Source organism: Agelaius phoeniceus, chromosome 3, assembly GCF_051311805.1.
Source record: "Agelaius phoeniceus isolate bAgePho1 chromosome 3, bAgePho1.hap1, whole genome shotgun sequence".
NCBI lineage: Eukaryota > Metazoa > Chordata > Aves > Passeriformes > Icteridae > Agelaius > Agelaius phoeniceus.
Window position 1 is genome coordinate 47,168,926 of NC_135267.1, and position 18,186 is coordinate 47,187,111.

General features: G+C 37.2%; 1 protein-coding gene across 2 annotated transcripts in view; it reads right to left on the reverse strand.

Moving 5' to 3' along the window:
* CDK19 (cyclin dependent kinase 19) overlaps positions 1-18,186 on the reverse strand; it is a 123,441-nt gene that overhangs the window by 16,214 nt on the left and 89,041 nt on the right. For both annotated transcript variants that reach the window (XM_077175202.1, XM_054629160.2), the window contains 3 exons: positions 3,325-3,468; positions 2,996-3,065; positions 1,738-1,810 (listed from right to left, as the gene is read on the reverse strand). In XM_077175202.1, coding sequence (XP_077031317.1) covers positions 1,738-1,810; positions 2,996-3,065; positions 3,325-3,468 — 287 coding nt within the window. The remainder of the gene's footprint in view (positions 1-1,737; positions 1,811-2,995; positions 3,066-3,324; positions 3,469-18,186) is intronic.

Below are 18,186 nucleotides of genomic sequence, written 5' to 3' on the forward strand. Positions count from 1 at the left end.
CAGCAGGTCTCAAGCTCTTAGGCTCTACTGGCCTGACATGACAGCTATGAATACTATGCTTGCAACTTTTCCAGGACAGCAAGAACAGATGCCTCTTCTTGAATGGAAAACATTCTGCCCTTCATGTAGACATTATCATTCAATGTCAATCAGCAGAATGGCATAATATCATTCTCTTTGTCAAGAGTCACTTGCTATCCTGCACTGATCTACTTGATGCCATCTGTTCCCCATGAACCACACTTCCTGTACTCATTAGCACAGTCACAATCAATGACTGCTACAAAGCAAACATCTTCAGAGGTCACCCTGCAAGATGGAGATCATCTCACAAAAATAACTACCTTGGATATGAACAAGGAGTTTTAAGGAGTCTGCTTCACAATATATGTACCTCCAATGTACAGCAAGGAGATATCAGGAAGGTATCTCATACTAGTGGGCATTCCTATTCAGAGCTTTGGGAGACTGACCTATTTGAGATCAGCCTCTGCCTCTGTAGCTGATCATTAAGCCACCCTTACTCACTCCTTGAGCTGTGAGAAAAATCTAACAAACTACCTTACTTAGAGAACTAAGCCTTTGTCACGATGTTCAGAAAGAAGGGCAAAGTATGGTTGTTTTGTGGTTCTTCAGAGATCTGGTTAATATTTCCCCTGGGAAAAGCAGCCAACCCACCCAAGATGATTCTGAACTCAGTGTTCAGCCTTAGAGAATTAGTAATATAAGCTGACAGCAAGCAGGTTTTCTGGTGGACTCCACTTTTGGTAGGAAAACATGGAAATTCATGTGCTAACTAATGATGTCTCCTACAATTGTCATCTTTTCAGTTAGACTTACCCTCCAGGTGATTCCAGTGTGTGCCCAGTAAGTTGAGTTTAAGAAATTTGAATTCATTTTTCTTCAAGTCTCACTCTTCTTATGGAAATTCTTCCCTTCCACCCACTTGGGACCAACCTACTCTGTTTCCACAGCTATTTGTGTCATCATCCAGCAGCAACTAATGAGTCAAAGAGCAAATCTTTTCCAGGACATAGAGAGATGACTGCTATGCTGAATTTGTAACTGAAAACAGACCACTGAAAGTCAAGCTGCACCAAGAGCCTCATTACAGAGCTCCCTGTACACAGCATTAGCAAAGTCACTTTGAACTTCATTCCTAAATTTAGACAGCACTAAGTCATCACAGAGACATCCAGAAATTGTGCTGTATTAGACAGAGCAACCCTGTGTTGGCCTACAATGCATGACTCAACTAGGCAACCAGCAAATATATGTTTAGGGATTTTGTTTGGAATCATCCCCAGAACAGTGGTGGACTACTGTTAGAAGGAAGAAAAAGAAAATCAAATTACTACAGGAAATAAATTTCTCCTTTCCTCTTCCCTTTCTTCACAAAACTCTTTAGCTTTTGGGGGCTCTTTAGGTCTCTGAAGCCACACAGAATCAAGACACATATTATACTCACTCTCTTATTTGCACAGCAGACCTAAAGGTAAGGCTGGGTATACAAGTGTCTTGCAGATCTTAACAAGAGAAGATTCTCAGATCTTCAATTCCAGCAGTTTAAGCAATTGGTGTATGAAGAAAACACATTTCAAAAATGGCCAGTTAGTGATAAATAGCTTTCTTTAACATTGGTGTTCATTAGAATAAGATAGGAAAACAGACACAGATATTACCCTCAGAAATGCAATTTCATTCCTGTCATCACAGCAATTTTCAAGTTGCACCTACCAAAAGAAAAACTTTGCTGTCAGGCTTGACTTTGTGTTTCTCCATGTATTTTATGAGGCTACTATTGGCATATCTGAAAAATATGTTAAAGAAAAATATGTCTGAAATAATAGTGCATTAAAACCATGGAATTCTATCAAGTGACCACAGAAACATCTCCCAACCCTCAGGAAGTAAACTGTAAGAAGAACTGCTATCAGAAGACATGTCAGATATTCATCTAGCAGTTGCACACATAAAGTGTGCTTTTCACCAGCAAGAGTGCTATCAACTGTGTAAAGATTATCTCCATGAAACATGCAACTTTTATGCTATATGGATAAGCTGTTGATAAGGACAATGACAGAGACACAACTTAAAGCTGATACTATATTTTTCCAAAGCAACTCTGCCACAGAAAGCATTCAGCAGCTCATCACAGCTCAATATTTAAGCTATTGTTTCTGGTTAGTACTTGGCAGAGCAGTTAGATTACCATTCTGTCTCCCCAGCCTCCAGAAAACCACATAGTCCTTACAGCTCCCAAGCTCAAAACTGCCCTAAATACCTATGACATGTGCCTTGCCTTTAATTTACAGCTCCAGAGGTTATCTACAGCCATTTTCAAAAAAAAAGAAGCTTCATATTTTGTGTAAAGCCAGTGTAATGAATCCATGTCAGAGCTGGAAACAGAATCCAAAACTCCCAAATCTATATCCTCTACCTTACTTTAAGGAGTCCCTGTGACTCCTTACCAGCTCTAATCTATTATCACTAGTCGACTAACTTAGCCAAAGCACAAGGAAACAGTAAAAGTGGAAAATTCTCAGATGCTGGACAGGCTTTGAATCGCAATCTATTGAACATGTTACCTTCAATAGAAATTTCTGTCCAATACATTGCTGCCTCCACATATCCACTTGTCAAAAATACCAGTGCTTCCCTATTCTTCCTCACACAAAATGAACAACATTATCTTGAATATGTAATAGAAATGGGTTAAGGAAGCTCATTTGTCTGTGCCTGCCATAGATTAAATTACACTTATGGCAACCCCTTCTAGAGAAATGAGGAGGCCACTCAGTTCATGTTCTTAACAAGCAGCTGAGGGAGAGAACACCATTCATGTAAACCAGCTAATTGAAACAGGACAGCTGCCACAGTGTTAGAGGTTAGAGCCCAAATACTTCAAAATCCCCTCCCCAAGAAGTCAGAGCACAGGAGCTGATCTCTGCCTCCCCCACACTCAGTGAACTGTTGTTACATGATCATTACTTACGTTGTTCTTCTAAAATCTTTCTGAAGGGTTGGATATTCTGGCATCTTTCTTATGTCTTCCCAGTCTTTATCTTCGGTAGTGTGGAAAAAAGAAAAATAATTTACAATTCTGAATGTGTTGGTTAAGTAATACTCAGGAAGAAATAACTACAGGAGTTGACTTCCTGTTTGTTGGCCAGTGCTACTGTTCTTTAATTGCCAGCATTTCCAAATCCATCAAACTGACAGTTTCTTCATACCTATACAAACAACTAGTAATTTCCTTTAGGAAAAAAAACCAACAAACAATTCACTAGCCTTATGTCTGCTGCTTTAATGAAAATAAATTACCTGCAGGGAATCCCATTACACTGAAAATGCGGTCTAGCTGATCGTGATGAAAAGGATTACTTGTTTTGATGTCCTCCTGGCGACAGTGAAATATAGGTTCTGAAGTCAACAGTTCAGCAAATATGCAGCCAATAGCCCAAATATCTACAAAAGAAGGAGGATAACTAATGAAAATTTGCTGTATTCAATTGCTCTGTTTTTTGTTTCTGCATGATTTCTCAACCTGTATAACCACATTAAGACAAAATGCTTCACATTTAAAAACAATGCATTAACATAATGCATTTAAAAGGGTAAAATCTGGAGATATGCTTTCTATAAACCAAAATTAAACTCTCAAAATCCAATTCGCACCCTGGCAGCCCAGCACTTAAAATATTCACAGTTATGTCAGAAACCTACACAATATTTGCTTACAACATAGCTTAAAGGGCATTCAGCTGATCAAAGATACATTGCAATAATACTGCTACCACATATTTCAGAACAATTCCAGACAGGTTATTGAGAACCAAATAAATACTAAGGAGAAGACTAATGGCTCATATGTTTAACCAAATGGTGCAAGCCAGTTAAAATGAGGGAAAAAAGATCCTAATTTTAATCGATTGTAGAAGAGCGAGTACAAAACTTTGAAAAAATTAAAATCCTACTGGACAACTGAGTCCCACAACAACAATGCTTTGTATCATCTACATCTCATGTACAAAAAGAAAACAACAGCATGATATTTGACAGTTGGACTTGATGATCTTAGAGATCTTTTCTACCTTAATGATTCTATATACTGAAAGAAAAAAACCCAAAACTTCTATTTCATAAAACTCTCATTAATATACTTTTTTAGATTAAATCTATTGTGGACCAAAACATTAATTTACGAGAGAATAGTTTTTCAGATTACATGCATGCATTCTAGTTACTGCTCATTACCATCCATCCTAGTGTTCTGTATGACCCAAATATGGATTTACTATGCATCTTAAAATGAAAGTGTGAATTTGCCAGTGAGAAGAAGCTTTTTTTGTCAAAAAAACAAACAAGCAAACAAAACAAAACAAAAAAAAAAAAGAAAAAAAGGATTTAAGGATTTGCAACACTGATAAATATGTGTCTGGGATACTGGGGGATACAACTTTGGAAAAGGTGTTGAGAACAGATTAATAATAAGCATAGTCTGCTGAATACAAGAGTGTGGAGACTTATGTAGTAAGTGAAGTTAAATTAGATGACCCTAGGAAAACTTTTTAAATTTTTTATAATTTAACAGAACAAAATGCAAAAAGCAATTTAATTTTAATTTATAAGTCTAAGAGATACAAAATTCTTTAAACAGAGTTTAGTTTACTGGATTCGGACTAAAGAAAACACCAAGAAAAGCCTCTTGGTTGTTGCAATTAATCTGAGACTCCAAACCCCACTTGCTGTCAATGGTGGTGTTTGGCCCATGGTGCCTATGAGACACAGGGTGTCCTTAAGAAACAACTGCTCTCCTTATGTAGGAAATAAAGAAATGAGCCATCACACTCTATTTGCCAAAATTGGTCAGCTCCATTTCCATCCTGTTACAGGTGTGGAGCTTGAGGTGTCCCAATATATAACCCTTTCTTGCAAGCTCCCTTACAGGAAAATCTGATAACATTTCATTTAGGCTTTACAGTTTTGACAGGGTATAACTTGCTTTGTGCATTACATCACATTCTCAAGGTTTTATCTTCCTTTGATTTCCCTATTAGCCTTATCTGCATGAAAACAAGATCTTTAGCTGTTGAGATTTTATCTACTCAGGCAACTAATGCAGCATATTAATCACAATTGCTGCCTGGGTAGTAGGCATAAATTATCTACTCCAGAATGGAAATTACTTATTAATTGAAGAATGAAATCTTCATTTAACAGTATCTCTTCACTCATTTTCATATGATAGCAAATCCTTTTGGAGATGGCTTATCTAGAGGCCAAAAGAATTGCAGCTCTCTTAGTTTTTTCATGGCTTTCTACAGTGCTCACTGTCCATCACATTGTGAGGGAGAGGCTGGGCCACTGCTCATTATGACATTATTAACTGCTCTATCTAGACTGACCTTTTCCTTTTAATGAAAATAAAGGTAAAATCTAGTAATCTAGTATTCTCCCTGACAGCAAAACTGAACTGGGAAATCTCCCTGATGTGACACAGCAAACTTCAAAACTGTTTTTCCTTCATCACCTGCAGTGTGTGAGAGAAGAGCCACTATAGAGTGTACAGAGAGTGCATTTTAAACCCTCTGAGAATTCAGAAAGACAAACACTGTACCAACTGAATGTTACATCTGTATAAACACTGGAAACTCCTAAGATGGTGTTATAGTTTTCTGTGGGATGGCATTATTGGGCAAGTCAAACATGAGACTACTTTAACTTTGATAATTTGTTATATTCTCTAGCAGTTCATATGCTGGGGTTCAACCCTTTATGTTTCCTGCCAGATATTCTTAATCTCTGAAGAACTAATATAAAGTAACCCAAAAGACTTGGTACAGAAAACCTGAAGCTTTAATTTCTGCAAGAAAACATTAAATATATTAAAAAGGTCTTGCAGCCATGTAGCTCAAGCAGGTCAGGGTCTTCTCTTCATGAACTTTTATGAAACCTGGTCTGGAACACACCCTTGGCATATATTGATACCATTCATAGTTAAAGATTTTCTGCCAAGATTAGCCAGTCCTTTTGTTTGTTTCTTCTGAAAAACATTCATAATTTGTAATAATAATGTACCACATGTAGCACTTTTTCTAGCAGGAATGCTTCATAAATTCTGCTAAGTTTAAACACTTCACAGATACAAGCAATCTTAAAAGGTATTTGCCTCCTACACTGTTCACAGTAGTCAACCAAATACAAATTTTAGGTCTAACTATGGGAAAAAAGTCCTTGTTTAGGTCTTTTAATCATTTAAGGTTTTCTATTTATTAAGGTTTTCCTTAAAAATTAATGATTATTAGATCTATTTCAAATATATTCCAAGTAACATCTACTACTCCTCAGTAGTGGGCACTGACAGAGCAAACCTTAAAACACACAAGTAATATTTTTCAAGTACAGTGTATTATTTATTCTAATGCACATCATCTGCCTCTAGCACTAAAGTGAAAATTTCCTTATAAAGAAAACTTTTTTTTAAACGAAGCACCAAAATAAGTGGCAAAAAATTATCCAACAATGAATTCTCTCCTCTCCCCTCTACTAATGATCAAGACAGTGAGTGGCCTCACTGCTCCTGAGGCAAAGCTGAAACTACTGAAGGTATCCATTTGTTATGTCCCAAACCCACCGAAAACTGGGACACAAAAGTCCTACAGAGTTGACTGGGTACTAAATGTTTTCCCTTCTTGGGAAATGGAAAATGTTTTCCCATCCTGATGTCTTGGGGGGATGTTAATAAGTTTACCAGAGTAACACAAGCATTCCTGTAAAGATGGTTCTGTTTCCTACAGTCTCTTCCATTGTCATTAGGCTTCAGGACTGATCCATGGTAGCAGGTTTTTACTTTTTGGGCTGTGCTGTTTTGCTGATGTTCTCCACCCCCAAGACTTACAAAGTCCTCACTTTCTTCAGGTTTACACGGGATCCCAGTGCAAGCCAATTTTGCTCCCTGGCTCTGGAAAGAGGGTTGGAGTGACTCTTAACCACACAACTTCCTCAGGTTCCATTCAAACCTGTTCTCCACTGAAATATCCTTCCACTATGGCAATACTTCTAAAGTACTATATAATTTTATGAAAAGAAATAAATCCCAGCCTTTTATAGATGGACACTTGTGATTGGTAAACAGACTTCCTATATAAATGCCTGTGTGCATAGATTATAAAAATATTTGTATGGCTGTCTATGTCCCACTTTTAAATCTGGGACTCTGATAGCTTTATAGGTCAGCTGAGAAAATCCTGCATGTCCTGCTCTACTTTAGCACTGTAGCCAAGAAGCAAGAACAAAGGGATGCTGTTTCAATGATAGGGCTGTTAAGCAGACAAATGCTCATGTATTCTTTAATTTCTATGGAACAATAATCTCATTTCTGTATTTGTTCCAGTATCTTGGAAACATTCTTTAAGAATAGGATGACCACTTAAGACAATAAGACAATTTATTAAGCAATAGCCTTGACTCATAAAAGGAAACATCTTTTCCCATGCATATCAAGCAAAACTTCAGTGAACATAGGACAGAATCCAAGACTAAATACATCATAGTTCTTAACTATATTCAAGAAAAGAAATAAATAAATGGTCTCTTAGTCTCATAGAATTAATAAAATTCTCTTTAAAAAAAGCAAGTAAAGACTTGGAAAACATCTATTTAGGTGCAATCAATCTGAGGAATTCATCATTAATGAGGTTCAGCATAATAGCATCAGTACTCAACCAAAGTGCTTTTTTCCTGTTGTTGTTTTGTACATTTGAACACAAAGTCTACACCCTTGGACACATGTGAATGCTGGTAAAGGCAGTGAAGAGCAGAAGGACAGACAGCAGAATACAGCTTCCCTGCACCTGCCAAGGGCTAATGCAACAACAAGGCTACCCATGAGCTAGTTAGCAAGACCTTAGCCCAAACAGGGCTTTTCAGGACATCTGTAAGAGCTACAGCATTTATTTAAGATCCTCTAAAACTTTCCAGTCAAGGCAAGGACATCAAACACACCAAAGGACTGGAAACTTAAAATGGGGCTGTGCAGGCAAACGTGTCTAAGTTTTTCAAATAGCCATCAATTGGTCTAGTGAAAAGATAAAACTCCTAATTAAAAAAAAAAAATTCTATCTCATGCTGAGCACAACAGCACATTCTAGACTTACCTGGAATCTTTATACACAAGAGTCTAGGAGCACAGAGATAGTTTATCAATTTTTATGCTGGTTTTAATATTAGAAATTAGATAGAAAAATAGTTTATCAATTTTTATGCTGGTTTTAGTATTAGAAATTAGATTTAAGGAAATAATACACCCTTAAACAGGGATTTCTTTGGTCTGGTAAGGTGTACAGAACATGCCTGTTACATATGTTCTGTTAGCATACATATACACAAGGGAAAGACCTTCCCATTCATACATTAAGGTCCCAATTTGGATGTGCTTCATTTAAACTTTATTCAGCGAAACAGAAGGTTGAGGAAGTGATTACTAGCCTTTTAAATTTGACACCTTCTATGAAGAACTGAAAATAGGGTCAAACATTTTCATGTTACAGGCTTTTCAAGGGGAAGCAAAAAATGGTGTCAGTGGGTTAAGGGTCAGAAATTTGCTTTCACTCGATGTCAGGAAATGTTGACCAATTTTTAACAAACAGCATCTAACAGACCCTGACTGAAGAATAACTTACACTGTAAAGCCACAAAGATGACTGTGCTGCAGACAGAAGAAACACCTCCCACTAATCTGAGGATGTTCACAACCAGCCAACCATGTATCTAAGAACAATGTTTTATTTCAAAAGTGCATCATCTGTGCCATGATGTAATGTCAAGATAATTTAAAACTTTTTACTGCAAAACCATACTAACTTGAATTAATAATGAAATGCACCATCCTTACTTTTCTTTTTACCTCTATGCCTCCATCCTAGCATTTTAAACTAAGCTGCCTTCTTCTCATGTTTGCACTAGCAATTTAATTAATTTCAATTAACAAAACTCTAAAAATTTTAAAGCATCTTGACTGAAATTCTGAGTTCACTTAAATCAATTGTTATTTTCTGCAGTGCTTTAATGGGCCAGGCTTTCAACATTCTCTCTTGACAAAAGTATTCAAGGTTATCAAAATACTTTATTTTCCCATTTAAATTTCTACTCCTCAGTATATCATTAAATGAAGATCCTGAATTATATTATTTCAGCCTTCTGCTATGCATTAGATACATTATCTAGCTTGCAACATTACACTAAAATTACTGTGCTAAGCTTGACAACACAGGTACAATAGATTTAATACAGGGAGTGGCAACAAATCCAGAGGCCCTAAGTAGTCCTTTCACACAGCAAAATATTATTTCAAACAGCAAAATCCTGTAAAAGAACTTAAACCCTAGTTTACAGAACTTCACGTCCTGGAATTTGGAAATTCCAGGTTTATGGTTCTATATGAAACCTTGTATTTAAAATGTGTAGATTCCTGAAGACAGGAATCATCAAGGCTGAAATCTTACCAACAACTGTAACTCCAGAGCCTAAGAATTTGACTTTTGCCAGCATCAGTACCTTGAGAAAAATCCCAATATTATATTGCTTTTGCAAGGATTTTCAGTGGCTGTCTCCTCAAAGACTCCTCTCTCCCCCCAACCCCTGAATCCTCTACACCACATTGTCATCAGCAACTCTTTAATTCCTCACTCGTGTCTCCAAGACTACTGCTGCATGATGAGCTCCCACATTAGCTAGCAGCAGAGCAGCTAACTTCCTCAGGAGCACAGAGTGATGGCTGCATGAATGCAGAATAGAATGACAGTTCCATCTTCTTTCTCCTCTCAGTTCCTCCAGAACCTGGGGTCGCTCCAGCTTCAGGTGGTGTCATTTCAGGGCAAGGAATTGGGTCAGTGGGACAAGCCCTTAGTACTGGCACGGAAAGGGTGTTACAGTCTTGCTTTTTTCCCTAATCCTAAATCTTTAGATGGAGATGGCAGAGGAACATTATGACAACTCCAGCACCTCCAAGATTTAGTAAAGAACACACTGCTACTCTTGTTTCAGTAACAGCCATGCTTATACCTCTGAGGGTCCAAGAGACACCCTGGCAAGCTGTCAAGCTCTTTGTGGAAACAAGGGAAAAAGAAAAATGGCCTTTCAGTGACAACTCTTCAAAAGCCTGAGGAATGCAATGGGTGACAAAAGGCAGCTTTGTAGCTTCAGGTCTACTTCCCACTACCAAGTATCAAACTGCAGCAAGTAAAGGAAGTACGAAAACTCATTGCAAAGGTCATGAATCTCTCTTATACTGCAAAGCATTAGGCAGGTTTAATACAGAAATTGTTATTATTTCCTCCTATAATGATGACAGAATAAAGAATAGGCAAGATTAGCCACTGTTAGGTAAAACAGTATTTGCAAAACTTTTCAGGAAATATGCACAGCTCTGCATTTCATAAAATCATGTGAAAAAATTACTGACAATAGCAAATACAAAAGTAGTACATATGCTTTGCAAGGGAAATACACTTTTTTCTAATTAAATGCAAAATGTTTTTAATAAACCAGCTTTTTCATAGACTGGAACTCTTGGCAGGTTAACTCCACACTAACTAAAGAGGAGCAGCGAGTTTGTTATCTGTTGTATGCTCTCACATGGCTTGTGTCTTTAACTACTTCAACTTTTTAATAGATCCAATGTGTCAGCACCTTCAGAGCTAACATAAGGTGAGCAAAACCCATGCTGTCTGGTAGATGGAGTTATAACAAGGAACATCTCTGAAGAATACTTTCTTGGACTGTTTCAATTCACAAGCCATGACAGTCTTTTCTAGAAGCTATCAAAGCTTTCGATGCCTACTTTATTTCAGTCAACAGAGAGGAATGCACAGGAAGAAACCTTGCTTCCCAGACCACTGGAGAAGCTTCTCTGTCCTTCCAAACAGAATGTTTTACTTCACAATATCTTAACATGTCTGTTACTAAGGTTTTCAGCCTTACAGCTATTTCTAGTAAGGCACTGACAATAACTCCAATGTAATTACAAGCAACTCCATTGGATAATACATGAAATAAACTGGTGTGAAGGGTTATTCTGCTGTCAATCACAGTTATTGACAAGAAGTCAACTTGTGAAGCAATCACACCTGTCCTGAAAACCAGTCATTCTACTCAATCAGTGCTGTAATGTTGAAAGTTTCAGTTGATATTGCTGAAGTAATTATGCTTGATGATCAAACTGAAGGATCAGCTAAAACAACTCCTCTGCACCAGAAGTATGCATCTTGTTAGGATAGGAGGTACTTGGTTTTCAGCCAAAATCAACTTTTAGGAGCCAGCTCTTCAGATTTGGTAGCAAAAAGTGCACATTAAAAGCTACTCATTATTGCACAGTGTAGTGAGGGTAACATGTTTATGGAACCAACTTTCATGAGAAAAACTGTCTTACTTCCCTAAGTAATCTTTCTTTAAAAAAAAAAAAGCTAATTTTTTTTTAAACTGAGTTAATGGCATATGTTGCTCAGGAAGATTAGAGAATCAACATGCAGCTGGCAAAGCTCATCTGTCTGGTAAAGGGCAAAGTCAGTGAGATCCTAGGGAAGAAAAAGCTTGCCCATGTGAGTCCCCATGGTTATTAATAGTCTGGAAGAACACAAAGTTGATACTTGCAGGGAAAAACACTTAGAAGGAAAAAAGACCTGGAACTAAAACTATGACCAGTATGGAGGATTTTTGGCCCCCAAATCATTTTGGCCCACAAATCATTGATGACTCTTGATGTACATGGGACTAAGTGTAGATAGATTTTTAAAGGCACCTCTTGCTCAAAAGTGGGGTTTTAACTCAAAGCTATAGAGGACTAAAGCTATTGCTAAAGCTATTAACTAAAGCTACTGTTATAGAGGATATTCTGCCTTCTGAGAATTTTTATATTATTTTTCCTGCTCTAAAAAAAGCCATATACAAATTATCACAGAAGTCACAGTAATAATCATGCAGCAGCAGATCTGTCAAAATACTAAACAAAATGGCAAAACCATCCAGTATGTCCCTTCATAAGTGTTGCAAGGGGAGAGAGTAATGAGAATAGAAAAGTAGGGGAGAGAGTAATGAGAATAGAAAAAGTAGTAAACATGTGGAAGTTTACAGGTTAATTTACCTAGCAATCCAAATCAGGACAATTAGCAGGTTGTAGTTGTGTTGAAGATTTAGTGGTTTTGTTTTCCTTTTCTTTCCTTTTTGTTTTTAATGTCCAGAATGTGTAAATTTCTTAAGTTAATTGCAGATGCTAGGTGACATTCCAGGTTCTTAGACAAATAATCCATTCATTGAGTCAACAAAAACAATTTACAGCATACTTGTACTGGAGTTCCCTATTATCCTTACTTTATCTTCAGGACAATACAATACCATTTATAGATAATGAAACAACACTAGGGATGGAATGAATTAAATGTGGCCAACTACATACAACCCTTGGGACTGAATCAGTATTTAAAGCCAAGTCTTTTGAGACCCAGCTTACTGTCCTAAGAAATGAAACTTAGTCTGGCCCACATTACAGTACATCCATTGGTTTTACACCAGCAGAGACAGGTCAGAGCCACAGCACCATTCTCATTCTTTTGACTGTTTAACTACTACACACCTCTCAGACTCTTCAGAGTTGACAATGACCACCAGCTAATTTCCAGACTTAACACATTTGAGAAGTAAGATTAATAGAGGAGTTAGAAGAAGGAAGGAACTAGAGCCCAAAACAGTTAATGTGTTAAAGTGTGCAACAGTCCAGCAGACGATATTCATTCATCCCAAGCTTCACAAAATACTAATATAGCTTTAAAATGTTCTAATTAGGTGATCTAATAATCCTTTATATAACTTTACATTTCTTAGATTATTGTAGTAGAAAATGCTTTCTATTTTTTAATAAAAGAAGAAGCTTGTATAGTGTTTTAGACATATTTTGTTTTTTTGGAGAGCAAGGAGAAAAAACAGCAGTAAATCATCCAGTACCCGTAATAACTAGAAAAGAGAGCAACAATTAATCCTTGATAATAAAATATTTTGCCTCTCAGAAAAAGCATAAGAACAACCTTGATAATCAAAATTAAGAAAGTTTATCACATGCCAAAACAAGTTTACCACAAAATATCATCTGAATCCAATTACCCCTCATGTTGTATAACATTTCCCAGGGCATGAACAAGGCTTCCTTCTTGGTGCAGCCCGAGATTTTCTTTTCAGCACGCATAAACGAATATTTTCTCTAATTTTCTCTAAAAGTAAATCTCTCTAATTTACTTTACTTTTCTAGTTTTTCCACAACCCCTTCCTCAAAACACAAGCTCTCACAAACAAGAATGTGGATTCCTATGGAGCAATCAAATGCTGATTGACTATGGATTTGTTCTTCTTAATCATTTCTCAGGGATGCTTAAAAGCAGTCCCCTGCTCCTATGGCTCCACAGATGACAGGTGGGGGGAACTTTCCCCTTCCTTTTTTCTGAAGAGTTTTCAGTCTTCTGGCTGATCCCACCTGTAATTTCTGGTTTACCAGATTTTCCAGATAGGTCTTATTTTTTTTTTCCCTTCCAACCCTCCCAGAACATGAGACCAAAAGAGCTTCAGGCATCAGTCCAAGATTTCCAGAGGCCCCACAGGCTGGCCAGCATGCCAACAATCTGTGCATGCACAGTAGGGACATCTGATGCACTCGGAATGTGTGGGACTCACTGCATAGGCAATATGGAACACATATGCACATATTTCCATCCTAAATCCTACATAATACACCCCAGATATTTCCCTCTCTTTTATTCCTGCATGAGGTCAAATGGTATTGTTGAAACTGATGGATCCCAGCATACATTATAAATTCATTCCTTCTGATACACCAAATATTTTCCTGTGACATTTGCTTCCAAAGGCATTTTGGTATCTGCTTATACCTTTCACACATTTCCAGCTTCCATAACTGCATGGTACTCTGGAAATAGAATGAGGTGACAGTGCATTACCCAGGCTTTGAATTACAGTTTCTCTACACATAAATCTCATTTGGGCTGGTAAACGCAGTTACCACAGGGCCATTACTGACATTTTTGATGACCTATAATTTAGACAAGGGCAAAAAGGTACTTAAGAAATGGGGATTTCTCAGGTTTCCAGATTTATTTTTTTCACTATAAACAAGCCCGTCCTTTTTTTTTTTGTTCAAGACAGTGTTTTAGCCTTGCTTAATGGGTGGCTGAATGATCACTTTAAAGAATTCTTTTGTCAACAAAATCCAAACCATCTAAAATACTATAAGTCATCTGATGACATTTATCAAACATGCTATTGCTTTAATTAAGGCAAGTGGTAAAGAGAGCTAAGATAACAGGCTTGTTTGATAGCACTGATAACTATACAAGCTGCAGCTTGATAAAAACAAGTCATAATTATGTTATTACCTTGATATGCTACAAGATGCCCCAGAATGAATCATATTGGAGACTGCCACATGTTTTCCTAAAAACGTATGATGAAAGAGTTCTTACTATTTGCTTTACCTACTAAAACATTCTTTTCTAATCTGATGTTCCCAGAGTGAAAAAATCCACTCTGATTAATGTCTCCTTTCAAGCTCAAAGTCAGCTTAACTTTTCCTTCATTTTACCACAGTCATTTCCTTTAGTTTCCTTAAAATTAAACTGCAGAAGTCTTTGCCCATACATGAAAGGAGCACTGCACCTTGCCACTTACTTCAATCTTGTTTTTAAAGTATTTTGAGTATTTTTAACTATTTTCTGTTGTGCTGGACTTTCTAGTTGTTCAGTAATTTTACTAAAGTTTCCATGATCGCAAGCAATTTACATTTTTGCAGCTACTTGGTTTCACTTGAAGCTTGTTCGAGTTACTTTTATTTGCAGGTTTTACATTTTTGCTAAAGTACGAAGACCTGATGAACACAGAGAAACATATTCTGGTTTTGAATTTTGATGCAGAAAATGCAGAAAACCTTCACAGGCTATAGTGAATTTAGTACAAATTCATATTGCAGTAATGGAATAAAGAATGAACTTTGGCTTCTACAACACCATTTTCCCAATTTGCATTCATCTGGTAAGTTACTTACTTGTAACTATGGTACCAGGTATTACACGTGTAATACTTATATTAATAATTTTAATTTTAATTATTTATTAATAATATTAATTTTAATAAATTTACTTTTAATATTTCAATAAATCTACTTTTTAATATTAATATTGCTTTTATTAACAAGTAGGGCTTACATTACAAACATTCACAATTCAGGAAATGAAATATTCCTCTCCATGAAACCCTAACATGGGCTTTTTATTATCTTTTTAACGTGCAGAAAGCAAAAGCTATTTCTGTTGTTCAACAACAGTATTTTCCTGATTCCTAGATCTCTTTAAAACATGATGTTATATATAGGATGAACAACTATCTGTTCTGCAAGGAAATAAATTAAAAGTAGAATATTTAATTGGTAGGAAGAGACAAACTAAATAAAGGACAAATATCACTACAAGTCACCCCTAAAATAATAAAATATGCTTATGTATGGTTTTGTGTAATATATAGCACTTTCTAAACAGATTTATTTAATTTTCCCTCTAAGTTAAAGTATTTACTTTAATTTTCCCTCAAAGTTAAACCCATACAATGTAACTAAGGTCAGGTCCAGAAATCAAAGACAAAAATCCTGAACAAGTCAAAAGTCAAATTCCAATTTCAGTCTTTGATCTTGCATGAGAATTATTCACATGCAAACAAGCACACCTAAAGACTTTATTACAAGAATAAAATCAAACTGGACACTATAGTGTCCAGGATATTTTGAATACACTGCTAATAATTAAATATATGTGAAACCAAAATAAGGAAGAGAGTATTACATGTAGAATACAAAAAATACATTTAAAATAAAGTAAAATCAAGACAAAGTCAGTAAAAACCTAAGCAAACATCTGAATCACTCTTGGACAATCTTGCAGAAGAGAACTGATGACAATGATTTCCTAGTAAATTCAAACAAAAATCTTTCTCACTATGACAAAACTGAAAGAGAAAATTCTGCTTTCAGCCTTATCTTATTTGTATTTACTAATCAATAAAAGTTATGTATTAGACACGGGAGAATAGCTATGGAAAACAAGTAGCTATACTAAATAATCTTTTTTTCCCATAATTTGCTATATCTAATCATCTTTCTTCTAAATTGTCGTTTCCAACTCCAGAGCAATTAAATCTTACTTAATTTCTGAGTTATTACTAAAAGCAACACATTAGACTTCCTGAGAATTGCATAATATTAAGAGATATAAAAATTGTATTTCTTGCACAGAGATTTAAGAGAAAGTTTTAAGAGTTGCATCTTTTGCCAAAAACATTAGCATTTGAATTAAACTCTCACTAGCATGCTTAGCTCATGAAAATGGCCTTTTTTTAAGTACACATAGTGCTGGAAGCAAAACACAGGTCTGGACTCAATGAACTGCATGAACATCATCACTACTGTCATTTTCTTACTCACTTCTTTGCCTTAAAGCTGCACATAGATCAGCTCCATGTACCTTTTTGCTTTTCTCTTCTCTTCAATCACACACTCCTCTAATCCTTCAGTCAGCCTACAAATCTCAACTTGCAGCTCTCCTTGTTTTCATTTCCTTATTTTTTATTTTGCTGCCCAAACAGTTTTGAGTCCCCTCAGCACTCACGCTGCATGCCAGGTACTATGTAACCATTCCCACCCCTCCTGGGTGACTCACTGGTGTGATACAAGAAATAAAAGCCTCAGAAATAATAAACTACTAGCAAAACCAGATCTCTTTTCCAAAGTACCATCATCCCCTGAAGTTTCGTAGGAACTTCTTGCCTGTGTTTTAGACTAGAGATCCCTCGGGGCAAGAACCAAATTATTTATGACATAATTAAACAAACAACAGCATTATACTAATTCACCCTTCAAAGAGATACCCTGAGATAGTGCTACATATCACTCACCCAAATCTCCAAACAATATGCCATCTATCAAAGGCAGGTAGCTGTCAGCAGAGGTAACTTCCCTGTACCACACACACAGGTCACTCAGTAATCTGGTCCATTCACATCAGTGTTTTCCACTATGAACATAGGGCAATTTAAGCACCTAATTTGCAGGTGTTGGAGGCAATCCTCTTGGTATTTTCTTTAAAACACTCCAGCAAACACAGACTTAGTAGTTAGCAGCCCAGTCTGCATAGTGGGAGAGGCCAAGCAGGCCCTAAGAGTCTGCTCCTGTCACCATGGGACTGTGCTGTCTCAGGTTATCTCGCTGGTCACAGTGACCCCGAGAAATGTTAGAAAGTCTCTTTTCCCAGCCCGGCGCTTGAAGAAGGAATCAGAGCTCTTCAGTTCTCAGTCTCAAGGTTGTTTATTTTCCCTTATCTATAAAATATATTCTCCTGTCCAGCTGAGGTCCACTCATTAAGACAGTCCAGGCATTCTGCCTGCCCCTGGGGTGGTGTTATGTCTTTATACTAAAAACTACCTATACAATGTTTACAATTACTTTCCAATACCTATCACCTATGTTAGCGAGCTTCTACTCTAAACCAATCTAAAACTGCCAACATTACAGCAGAAGATGGAGGCCAAGAAGAAGAAAAAGAAAGGCTGGACATGCCCAGATCCCTCCATCTTGCCCCCTGAAGCCCCATTCTAAAAAACCCCAAAATCTACTTTTTCACCCCATGATAAATTCAGTATTATTCTACTTAACTGTCGTGGCCTGCAGATCTTCATCCAAGGTTGGTAGCTTGCTCCATGGGTCATAATCAAAGCCACAGTCATTTTGGGCTCTGTGCCAGGGTCTCCGAGCCCCCTGGCAGGGGTCTTGGCTGCTCAGGACAGCCAGAGGGATGTCCTGGGTACTGACATTGTGCCAGAGGCATGCAGGAAACAGGGGCATTACAAGGCTCCATCCCCAGCTCCCACTGGAGCAGATGACCTTGGATTCCTCTGTCTCAGGTGAGGTAGAGCTCCAGAGGGAGAGTGCTGCCATGCAGGAGTCAGTCTGCAAGGTGACACTGGCCTCACACTGGGAGAGACACTCTGGTTGGGGCACTGAGACACCAGCAAAAGGAGCTGGGGGAGGAGGTAAACAGACCATGGGGCATCATGGAGAACAAACAGTACATAAACAGGGTC